The 10,866-nt window shown below is 43.5% G+C and overlaps 2 protein-coding genes across 3 annotated transcripts; one reads left to right on the top strand and one right to left on the bottom strand.

Moving 5' to 3' along the window:
* The first annotated feature begins 1,269 nt into the window (after positions 1-1,269).
* LOC123162528 (uncharacterized) lies at positions 1,270-5,231 on the top strand. Of its 2 annotated transcripts, XM_044580306.1 has the most exons (4): positions 1,270-1,636; positions 1,754-1,932; positions 3,121-4,579; positions 4,707-5,231. In XM_044580306.1, the coding sequence occupies exons 3-4, from the start codon at positions 3,172-3,174 to the stop codon at positions 5,033-5,035; spliced, it is 1,737 nt and encodes a 578-aa protein (XP_044436241.1). In that variant the 5' UTR covers positions 1,270-1,636; positions 1,754-1,932; positions 3,121-3,171; the 3' UTR covers positions 5,036-5,231. The 2 variants fall into 2 exon arrangements, with proteins under 2 accessions (XP_044436241.1, XP_044436240.1); XM_044580305.1 differs by lacking the exon at positions 1,754-1,932.
* Positions 5,232-6,216: 985 nt separating this feature from the next.
* Positions 6,217-10,013, bottom strand: LOC123162529 (probable bifunctional riboflavin biosynthesis protein RIBA 1, chloroplastic). Its single transcript, XM_044580308.1, has 7 exons — positions 9,778-10,013; positions 8,643-9,024; positions 8,335-8,556; positions 7,877-8,202; positions 7,529-7,658; positions 6,817-7,113; positions 6,217-6,734 (listed from the first exon to the last, which is right to left on the bottom strand). Exons 1-7 carry the CDS (start codon positions 9,819-9,821, stop codon positions 6,462-6,464), a joined length of 1,674 nt encoding a protein of 557 aa, XP_044436243.1. The 5' UTR covers positions 9,822-10,013; the 3' UTR covers positions 6,217-6,461.
* Between the last annotated feature and the right edge of the window lie 853 nt (positions 10,014-10,866).

The following is a 10,866-nucleotide window of genomic DNA, read 5'->3' as shown; positions in this document are numbered from 1 at the left end:
GGCTAAACCAAGCGGATATATAGATCCAAGATAAATACAAAGCTATAACAATCATGCATAATAAAATTCAGAAAAGACTCAATTACTTTCAATGAATAATCTAATCATAAATTCACAATTCATCGGATCCCAACAAACACACCGCAAAAAAAGATTACATCGGATAGAAGTCCAAAAAGATCGAGGAGAACATGGCATTGAAGATCAAAGGGAGAGAAGAAGCCATCTAGCTACTAGCTATGGACCTGTAGGTCTATGGTGAACTACTCATGCATCATGTGAAGGCAGTAAGGATGATGTAGAAGCCCTCCATGACCGATTCTCCCTCCAGCAGAGTACTGGAAAAGACCTCCAGATGTGATCGCGGACGAACAAAAGCTTGCAGCGGCGAAAAAAGTGTTTCGGATGGCTCTTTGTTGATTTGGCATTATTTGAGAATTTATAGAGGTCGAATTAGGTCAAACGGAGTTGCTTGGGAGGCACGAGTTCCCTCCCTGTAAGCTCGTGGCTCTCTCGTACGTCTTCTGGCCTCCTCCTGGACCTTCTAAGGTCCCTTCTGGTCCAGAAAAAATCATCGTAAAGTCTCATCGTGTTTGGACTTTGTTTGATACTGATTTTCTAAAAAGTCAAAAATAAGCAAAAAAAAAAGAGCTGTCACTTAGCACTAAGTTAATAGGTTAGTCCTAAAAAATAATATAAAATAGCATATAAATGCATATAAAACATCAAAATTGTAATATAATAACATGAAACAATCAAAATTTATAGATACATTGAAGACGTATCAATTAGCGACACAGGGGAGGTCATTAGTGGTCAAATCAGTTCAAACCGACCGGGGGTTAGCGGCCGGCGAGGGGGCAGTTTTGCTAAGTCTTAGTCGACTAGGGCTTCGCTATGTCTCAGTTGATGTTATATTCCTTTGATCTTGCATGAAGATTTGTACAAACTTTCTCTTTTCAGTTTTTTTCTTTTTTTTCTTATATACTATGTCACTTTAGAGCATCTATGGCAGATTTCTAAAAAGGACCATCCAGCAAAATAATCGCCAGTTTATGAAATGATGGCATTTTTTTCGTCTGAAATAGATTCCACAAAATCGTCCGTCTTGTGTTTTTTTATGGGAACCTGCATATTGCAGCCCGTTTTCTCTATATCAACGGAATGGAGGAATTATTTTTATAAAAACCTGGAAATAAGAAACGGTTGGCTGGAGGGAACTTTAGCCACACCCATTTTGGGAACTCTAGCCCTGTTTCAACCTATCCCCAATCCTTCTCGAAAGAAAAGAAAAGGAAAACTATCCCCAACCCGACCCGACCCGACCGAGCTCGCTCTTGATCTCGCTGACAGGCCATGGCGGCACTCGTTCCTCCCGACTGCTCCCCTCCCCCTCTAGTACCCCTGCTCCACTGACCGCGCCGCGGCCCTTCTCTGCCGACCGTGCCGCGCCCCTGTCCCGGCTCGCCCCCGCGACCTCGTAGTCGACCGCCGGCGCATCCATCTCCGCCGACCGCGCCACGCCGCTGCTCCTCCGACCGCGCCGCGCCCCTGTCCCCTCGACGTCGACTTCAACCGCGGCGGCACGCGTGCCCCTACTCCGCTGGCCGAGTAAGGACCGGCGGCGCGCGTCGAGGTGCTGCCCCTCTCTCTTTCCCGTACGCTGATCTGTATTACTTACCCGAGCTGTGGCTAGTAATCCACCATTGTACTCAATTACTGCTCCCGTTGTCATCCGTTCCGGTGCTTGCAGAGCCTTTCTTCTGGCAGTTGTCTTTCTGACTCACAAGTTCGCCTGCTTGATTGCTGGTTGCATTGAAGTTGGGGTTATCAATCCCTATCCTGCAAACGATGCATTGCTGTACCCTCTGCTCTGGAACTGAAGGAGACATGCAAGGGGCATATATCATATATGTGTCTTTCTTGGAACGTGTTAGTCTCCGTTTGACACTAGTGATATTTTGGCATGGAAAAACTGAACTGAGTGGTATTTTGGCGCTTTGGTTTTCACTAATGATATTTTGCTGCTTTTAGCTCTAATTAGTGGTGTTTTTGGTTATTCTCTCGTGCTATAAGTAATTCTCTGACACGGGCACAAGTACCCGAATCCGACTCGGATTCGGCTGTCTGATTCCGCAAAATAAAGTCCCCGGATCCGACTCGGATTCGGGTGCCTGATTTGGCAAAATAAATCGGACACGTGCAAATATGCTACACAGATTTGGGGTTTCCAGTTTGGCGAAATAAATCCGGACACGAGATTCCGTGTAACACTGCTTTTTGGGTCCATTAGAGTGAGCAATCACATGGCTAGGTGTGATTAGCAGAGATTCTTTTCCTTTTTATTTTGGGTGGTGGGGACAGTAGCAGACAGGGATGGCTTGAGCTTTTGGGTGAGGGCACAGATACAAACCTAAAATGGTGTTGTGGGAACTAACTTTTGCACCAAAGGTAATTCTGCTGCGGGTCGCTAGTTTTGCAGGGATATTATCACCGTAGAAACTAGAGTTGAGGTGGACAAGATAATGGCCTAATGGTACAAGGGCTGTTGAATTTCCTGGCTGAGTCCGGTTTGAGGCCTAGCACCAGCATGGTTACCCATTCCCTTTAGTGAATTCAAGAACCCCCCGCCAATGTAGAAATGTCAAGATGTAGTCGTTTTCCATTATAGAGTATCACTAATCTGTAAATAATACTGTATTGCTCGGTCGATATTTACCAAAATTGTCATCGTTTTACTTATATTGGAAGAATTATGTCCATCTATCAGTTTAACTACGTGCTGCTTTAAAGTGGCATGGTGAAGATGGGCAACCCTTCAAAAATGTCTTGCCATATATTACTGTTCATCCATCATATTGTTGTGAAAAGTTTTGTTGCCCATGGCGACAATAAACTTTTTATTCATGAAAGCTCATGTCTTTATCTGTCGGCTATTGGTAAATGTGCTTCAGTAATTTGTGAGAATAACACTTTGGATACATGAGTGCAGGAATAATAAATAGTAATTTGTGAGAATAACACTTTGGATACATGAGTGCAGGAATAATAAATAGTAATTTGTGAGAATAACACTTTGGATACATGAGTGCAGGAATAATAAATTGTTAATTATTGCAGGGAGGTCAGACTTTAGAAGGCACTTGCCTGCACTATTAAAATCCTTGTGCGATGAACAAGAAACCGAAAACATCTTCTGGGGAGCGAGTTCACTTGAGTTCCTCTATGGACATGTCTTCTGTGTCACAGCTAGAACAATCGAAACCCTTAATGGAGGCAGATGTTCAGTTCGATTCTTGGGCAGAAAAAGCAATACGCAATTTCATCTTTGAAGTTGGACTTGGGCCTCGTTTTGTCTACTTGACATCTTTCAAGGAGATGCTTCAAACTGTTCACAATAGGGATGTTGAAATTCCTACATATGAATCCATGCTACGGGAGGAACTAAAAGAAACTCAGCACCGGGCAATGCAACTCAAGCAAGAATGGAAAAAAAGTGGTTGCAGTATAATTATGGATAGTTGGAAGAGCCAATGTGGTACAAAAAGCTTCATAAGTGTTTTGGTGCATTGCAGCAAAGGTATGTATTTCCTCAGATCAATCGATGTCTCTGGAATCCTCGAGGACATGGATGAGCTAGTTTCAGTGTTTTCTCGTGTGGTTGATGATGTTGGTGCCCGCAACATAGTTCAAGTTATCAGAAATGATGTGTCACCACATATGCGAATGGCATGGCATTATGTGCAAAAGGAACATGACCATTCATTCTTCGTCCCACTGTGTGCTGACTTTTGCATCAACCTTCTGCTTGAGAAAATTGCAGCATTTGATCACGTCAGTGAGGTTCTAAGGAAGGCAAAGGAAATAACAAGGTTTATATATGGCAATGTGCTGGCATATGAACTGGTAGGGCGGTATATTGATGACGGTGAGATCCTGAGCAATTCTTGTTTCAAATCTGTTGCAGAGTTCATCACATTAGATAGGTTAGTTTCTATGAGAGAAAATCTAGTTGAGATGTTTAGCTCACCTGAATGGGTTTCCTCTGATCGGTCTACTAGAATGTTTAACCCACTTGATTGGATTTCCTCTGGTTTCTCTACTACTACAAGTTTGTTCAGGCATATCTGTGGCATAGTAAAGACAGATGATGCATTTTGGTGTGCTGCTGCTGATGTTTTGAAGATTACAAAACCATTTATCAATGTGTTGCTTAAACTAGAATCTGAGGACTGTCCAATGGGTATCTTGTATGACACCATGGCAAGTGCAAAAGACATAATGCACAATCTTGGAGGTAAATATGGTGATATTTTGCATTGGGTTGACGAGATATGGTATGGTTACTTGCATACCCCACTCCATGCTGCTGGTCATATGCTAAACCCAAGGGTCTTTTACAAAGATCCTTCCTGTGATGATCCTGAGCACAGCGGTCGTATTGAGGCCTGCACAACCGCAATTGCAAAAGGCCATTATGATCCAGGGAGACTGAAAGCGCAAATTGAAGTATATAAAGGAAGATCAGGTTCTTTTGGTTCAGATTCAGCAATTCAGCAAATAGTGGGGACACCACAAGGTAAAGTAGAGCCTATTCCCTCGTACTTCTTTCCACTTTGACTTGTAGAATACGAAGAAATCCATGCTTCATTTGTATTAAAATAAGGGAATTAAGTTCTGAGTTCTGACCATTTCTTCAATTGCAGTTGTTTGGTGGTCAGCGCATGGGACAGGCATGCCTGAGCTGCAGAGCTTTGCCACTCGGGTCTTATGCCAAACATGCTTTGGCGCTAAAAGATACAACATCAGCAGGCAGGTATCAGAGGAGGCGCATGAGACGAGGGGAGCTGATCTCGAAGAGCTGTACCGTGGGCTGGAGTACGTCCACTACAACAGGCGTTTCGCCAGCGCTGCACCACTCATAGGCGGTCTTTCGGGGGATCAGTGTGGTAAACCTGGCAGGAAGCTGGGGAGCGACTGGTTCCTGTATCCGCGGCACCGACAGCATATCGTAATCGGATCATCGAACACATAGACATAGCAATTTTATTCCTTCAACTTTCATCAGTGCCGTGTGGGCACAGATGTTGTGACAGAATGCTTTTTTTTTTCCTTTACATTCAGCCATCAGAGCCGTGGCAGCAGAGAAACATATGGACCAAATGTTGCAACAAATATATACCTTATCGGCATCCCCAAAATTAGTGTCACCGACATGTTTCCTTGACTCTTGATTTCACTCGCATTTGGAATGTCTGGCTTGTATGTGCAAAAAGGAAGAACTTGAAGGTTCATGGGGGATGCAGCATTCGGTAGCGACACTTGGACATTTCCCCTCCAGCCTTTTGAAAGCAAATGCGGCTTAGCGCAGATTCAGTTTTCACTAGTCCAACCAGCAAAGAGGGGCAGGTTTACAGCTCTGGTAAGAGGGACAGGTTCAGCAGTTTCACGGCCAGGCAAGAGAGGCAAACGCTGAGCGTTCACACTCAGCATCGTGCAGCACCAGTTTATGGTTGATACTCCGAAGAGGCACTTGGCTGCAGTCCAGTATCACAAAAGTAAGAGGCTATACAAACAAAGACAACAATCTATATATCTAGCTTTGGATCATGCTGACGATAGGTATTATTACATCAACTGTGGAATTCCCACTTTCCAAGTGTTTTGACCATTGCATGAACTGTGGAATTCCCACTTTCCAAGTGTTTTTACTATTTGCATCAACTGTGGAATTCACACTTTCCAAGTGTTTTGACTATTGTATCAACTGTGGAATACCCACTTTACACTGCCAAATAACTTGGGCCAGCAACTGTCAACCAATGATAAAAACCAGCAGTGTCAGTACCTAATGTTTGTTATAATCTCCCATGAATGTGATATTTCTTTGAATAGTGGATTGCTCATCTCTATTGCATGAGTAGACTTAGTAGCAAGGGTCAAATTTTGGCAAAGCATGGTTAAATTTGACACCCAACTAGTTTTGGCATGACTCCCTCGGGATTTAACAGGTGGTGCCGTCTGTGCCCTCATATCACTCACTTTTCCCAGATGAAACTGAGCTCAAGTATGCACAAAAAAGAGAGTATGAGATTGTGTCCTTGGACACAACTTTAACCAATTCAAATTACCAGTTCAACAATCTGGCTCACAAACTCATTTAAGTGATACACTTTGGTCAAAAACAGTTCAAAGAGGCGCAGGACACTGACCAAATTAATGATCAAAGCTTCTTATTGAAAAGGATCAAAGTTTTTACTGAAATGCGTGCAAACCTTACAAACCAAGGTGGAGGGTGTACATGAGAATATATTTTTGCACATGGCACATGCTCAGACCAGACTAATATACATCATCTACAAATAGTAACTATGCAGGTATAATCAAAATTGGAGAAAGAAGTGCTCATAACAAATTTGAGGGTTTTATTTTTATTGCCGGGAGAAACATGAAGACATTTATTAAGGCTCTAGGGTCTGATCTTGTTCGCTGCCACTATCCTCCTGATATTGCTCCTCGTCACTCATGCCACTTGTATGGCCATTAGGAGGGTCTTCGTAGATGTGCCCCATCTTCAACCTCTTTGTTTCCATGTAACGCCGATTCTCATTAGTTATTGGTGTCAACAGCGGCACTCTTCCCAGGACACTTAAACCGTAGCCCTTGAGTCCAGTGTACTTCGCCGGGTTGTTAGTCATCAGCCTCATGGTTCGGACGCCAAGATCACGTAGTATCTGCATAGCGGAAATAGATATCAGCAAAGGTGGATAGCTCAGGAGTTGTAATACAAGCGAATTCTAGTGGAATGGTCTTTACCTGCGCGCCTATACCGTACTCCCGGGAGTCGGCAGGCAACCCAAGATCCTCATTAGCCTCAACAGTATCCCGTCCAGCATCCTGTAAATTGTATGCCCGGAGCTTGTGACCCAGCCCAATGCCCCTGCCTTCGTGGCCACGTAGGTAAACCACCACACCCCGACCAGCCTTCTCGATCATGGTCATCGCCAGGGCAAGTTGGCCCCCACAATCACACCTTGCCGATCCAAATATATCTCCAGTTAGGCACTCTGAATGGACTCTCACTAGAATATCCTGGCCATCCCCAACATCACCCTGCATATAAAGGAAAACAATTTATTATTGCCCTGCATATAAATGGTTTTTGCCTGGTTTTCCCTAACTAACTGGGGAATTCTACTTCTACTGTGAAATCCAGAGCTCCTGTGCTTGGTTTCTTCAAAAAATAAGCCTAGATGAAAAGAAAGACTTAGCAGCATTCATTATTTAAGAAGGTTTCCTTCCCACAATACATTGCTGCTTCACCATGATCTTGCAGTATAGGACTGTACAACTGGTTGAGGTTTTTTGGCCAGACTGATGGATGTAAATGGCAAAAAAATGTCTTGCTGCATTTAGTTTTGTTCAAGAATTTTATTACAGATGTATGTACTAGAACAAAAAATATCCCATTGTTGAGTCCAACTGCAAACTTGCAAGTGACTACCTATATTTGCTCATGGATGCTTACCTTGATCATTGCAATGTGCTCCATCCCATCGATAAGTGATCGGTAGCAATAGGATTCAAATGACCCCCACTGTAATTGTAATGGTGTGACACAAAGACGTTCTACCAGCCTGTCTCTCTTTCTCCTATATCTGTATATGCAAATAATTTCTTATAAGGAACTGATAGTCCAGTAAAATATTACACAAAAGTATGCATTCAAGTAGAATTAATCAAACTGTAGCTTTCATATTCGAAATTGTTCTCTAGTTGCCATCCGGCATGAAACTATTACCGTTCAGTGCATCATAATTAAATTCTTAACTTGTACGAACGAACTGACACTTGGTTATATTAGCAAATAACAAACCTAATCAAGTCTGCAATTGAGACAATCTTCAGGTTCTCCCTCTCTGCAAATTCTTTCAGCTTTGGCAACAAAGCCATGGAACCATCATCATCGTCAACAATTTCACAAAGAACTGCAGCAGGAGGTAACCCAGCCAACATGGCAAGGTCTACTGATGCTTCAGTATGCCCAGCCCTTTTGAGGACACCACCTTCTCTATATTTAAGAGGAAAGATATGTCCAGGACGGTTGAAGTCCTCAGGCTTAGAATAAGGAGATGCAAGTGCTAGAACTGTGCTTGCCCGATCCTTGGCTGAAACCCCTGTTGTTGTGCCCTCTTTAGCGTCCTAAAATACATTTTTTAAGCAGTCAATTGGAGAAACAGGCAAGAGGAGAAAGTAAAATATGCCCATACAAAAAAGGAGAAAATACAATATGCGCATAGACCAGAATTCTGACTAGAAAATCGGACATCATACCACTGAAACAGTAAAGGCTGTCCGCAGCTTCTCTTCATTTTCCTTTGCCACTACCATAAGAGGAAGTTGTAGTCTTTCCAGGTCATCTTCTTTCATGCTGACACATACAATCCCAGTGCCATGCCTCACTATGAAAGCCATAGCCTCTGGTGTTACTGTGGATGCTGCCATTATAAGATCTCCTTCGTTCTCCCTGTCTTCATCATCCACAACAATCACATACTGCAAATGAATCAGTTAGGATTACAGAGCAAATGATGCCAAATAAATAAGTAAATAGAAAACATAACTTTGGTAACAGGACATACTTTTCCTTGGCGAATATCTTCAATAGCTTCAGGTATAGATGAGAAACCCTCTGTAGGCAAATCTAGGTCAAGTTCATCATCATCGGCTGAAAACCCATCGACGACAGGAGCCATGTCAGCAGCTATGGTCCCCAATGCAGCAGCATCAGCTTGAACAGTTTTAGATGGACTGGCCTGACCATTTATAACAATACGTTCTGACGGATCAACCCCAGCATGACATACATGAAAGCTTTTGATTTGATTATTATTTGCCAAGTGAACCGAACTGGTTCTCCTTAAGCTGTTCGATGCCAAAGTTGGTGAAACTGAAATATCGCAGCGCAAGACAGAATTCATGGGCTGACTGTTGGTACCAGTGAACCGTGGAAAGAGTTTCCCACTGCATAAACCAATTTAAGATAAGATGTTAGAATTATGAAGTAAAATGCCATGATCTGAATTATTGTCGATAATGTCATATCGGTAATCTTGTGTCCTGTTGTGTATCATAATGCCTTGTAGGTTGTAGCACCATATGAACAAAATTTTGATGGAAGATACTTAACAAATTTCATGCCTACTGTATACAAGGAACATGGTAAGAAATAAACAAGGAAATGTGGGTGAGTAGAAATTTTCGGCATCAAACTTTACGCACAAAGCTAATAATGAGTTCTGTGAGTGACTCCATGCCCTTTGTATCTTGCTTTTGTGCAGTTATCCCTCATAAACCGGGCAACTGTTTCTTCCATATGAATAGGCAGTTCTGCCGTCAGGTTTCCCCAAAAAACAACGAAGATGAAGCACAATCCACATCTCCTATTTCTCCAAAGTAAAAATTCATATCTCCTGAACCTAAAAAATAGTAGAACCATTATACCAACCCAACCATGCCTATATAACTACATCATGGCTATATTCCTCTAACCAAATATACCTTGGGCCAGAGTTGGATACCGAACCTCCTCTAGTCCGAAGCTTGGCCCAAACAGACCACTACAATCCTAGGGTTTGGTGCTCAGAGATGACTACGGGGAGAGCCCCAGTCGATCTCTTCTACTTGTCGAACAACATTTTTCCCAAGTGATTTCGACTGTAAATCCACTGACTGACTGGGCAAAATACATGCTCACGGGAAAATGAAATAACTCACCGGAGGCACGAAGGAGAAGAAGGCGGCGCGATTGAGGGAGCCATGTCGCCGGCGAGACCCCTCCGTCTCGGGGTAAGATGGAAAGCGAGGAGAGGAGCCGCCGCGGGTTGCGAATGAACCGCGTGGGGTGGAGGCGCGGAAGACGGAGAGAGACGTCCGGAAGGTGGTAGGTAGGATAGCGCAGCGCGCGCAGCTGGCGTGGCGGCGGCGCCCGGGTGGGGAAAAGCTGTGGCCTCTCATAGCATCTATACAACCGGACCGTACTTTCTCAAACGTCCGGCCAACAGCCCGAACACCGTTTAGATTATTTTTTTTTACTTTCAAACTATTTATCTTCAATCATGAAAGTGCAACAAACAACGGAAATAATAAAAAATACATCCAGATTCGTAGACCATCTAGTGACGACTACAAAGGCCGTTTAGATCTAATAAAACACCATTCAATCAGACACTTTAGAGTCAGCACAAATGTTCATGTCTGACGCCCTTCAAATTATGTACGGCAGATAATTATGAGGACTCCATGTCAGATCCGATAGACTAGACGCATCTCAGTTGTCTCTAAATCGTCCACACCCCTAGCCCTACCTGCCATCTTCCTGTCACATATCTTCCGCGTTTGTGCCACCCCTTTTCCTGGCTCCGTCGTCTTCCATAACCCACATCGCTGATGTCGGCGACCCCAAACCCCTCCCGACTGCCCTTCTTGCCCCGGACATGGTCGCCGCCATCGCATGCCGCTCCGATTCATCCTACTACTCGGGACATACACCTCGCCCTCTATGTGTGCGACGAAATGTTCGAGTGGTTTTTCTAGATTCTTTTGCTCATTTATAGGAAAAACGATGGATTCATCGGATGATGACTTTGAGAACAAGGAGCTTGGTGAATTCATATACAAAAAATTTGTTGATTTGTCAGTTTTGAACAACGAAGATGCTGAGACGATGTTGATGATGAGCATTCATCAAAAAATGGAGAATCAACAAGGAGGTGGAGCATGTTTAGTCAACGTCGTTAGATTGACCAACACTTTGGGCATTATGATATGTGGGACCCACATGCCGGTCTAAATAAAAATTCCACT

This window comes from Triticum aestivum, chromosome 7B (genome assembly GCF_018294505.1).
Source record: "Triticum aestivum cultivar Chinese Spring chromosome 7B, IWGSC CS RefSeq v2.1, whole genome shotgun sequence".
Lineage (NCBI taxonomy): Eukaryota > Viridiplantae > Streptophyta > Magnoliopsida > Poales > Poaceae > Triticum > Triticum aestivum.
This window is presented reverse-complemented; position numbering and strand designations above follow the sequence as displayed.

What these genes read in the sequence shown, in the direction of transcription:
- LOC123162528 (XM_044580305.1), top strand. Translation starts at nt 3,172, where the DNA reads ATGAACAAGAAACCGAAAACATCTTCTGGGGAGCGAGTTCACTTGAGT. An exon ending in AATAGTGGGGACACCACAAG is followed by an intron (nt 4,580 to 4,706) that starts GTAAAGTAGAGC and finishes CTTCAATTGCAG; the next exon opens with TTGTTTGGTGGTCAGCGCAT.
- LOC123162529 (XM_044580308.1), bottom strand. Translation starts at nt 9,821, where the DNA reads ATGGCTCCCTCAATCGCGCCGCCTTCTTCTCCTTCGTGCCTCCG. An exon ending in TCTTCTCCTTCGTGCCTCCG is followed by an intron (nt 9,025 to 9,777) that starts GTGAGTTATTTC and finishes TGGTTTATGCAG; the next exon opens with TGGGAAACTCTTTCCACGGT. An exon ending in CAGCCTTTACTGTTTCAGTG is followed by an intron (nt 8,203 to 8,334) that starts GTATGATGTCCG and finishes AATGTATTTTAG; the next exon opens with GACGCTAAAGAGGGCACAAC.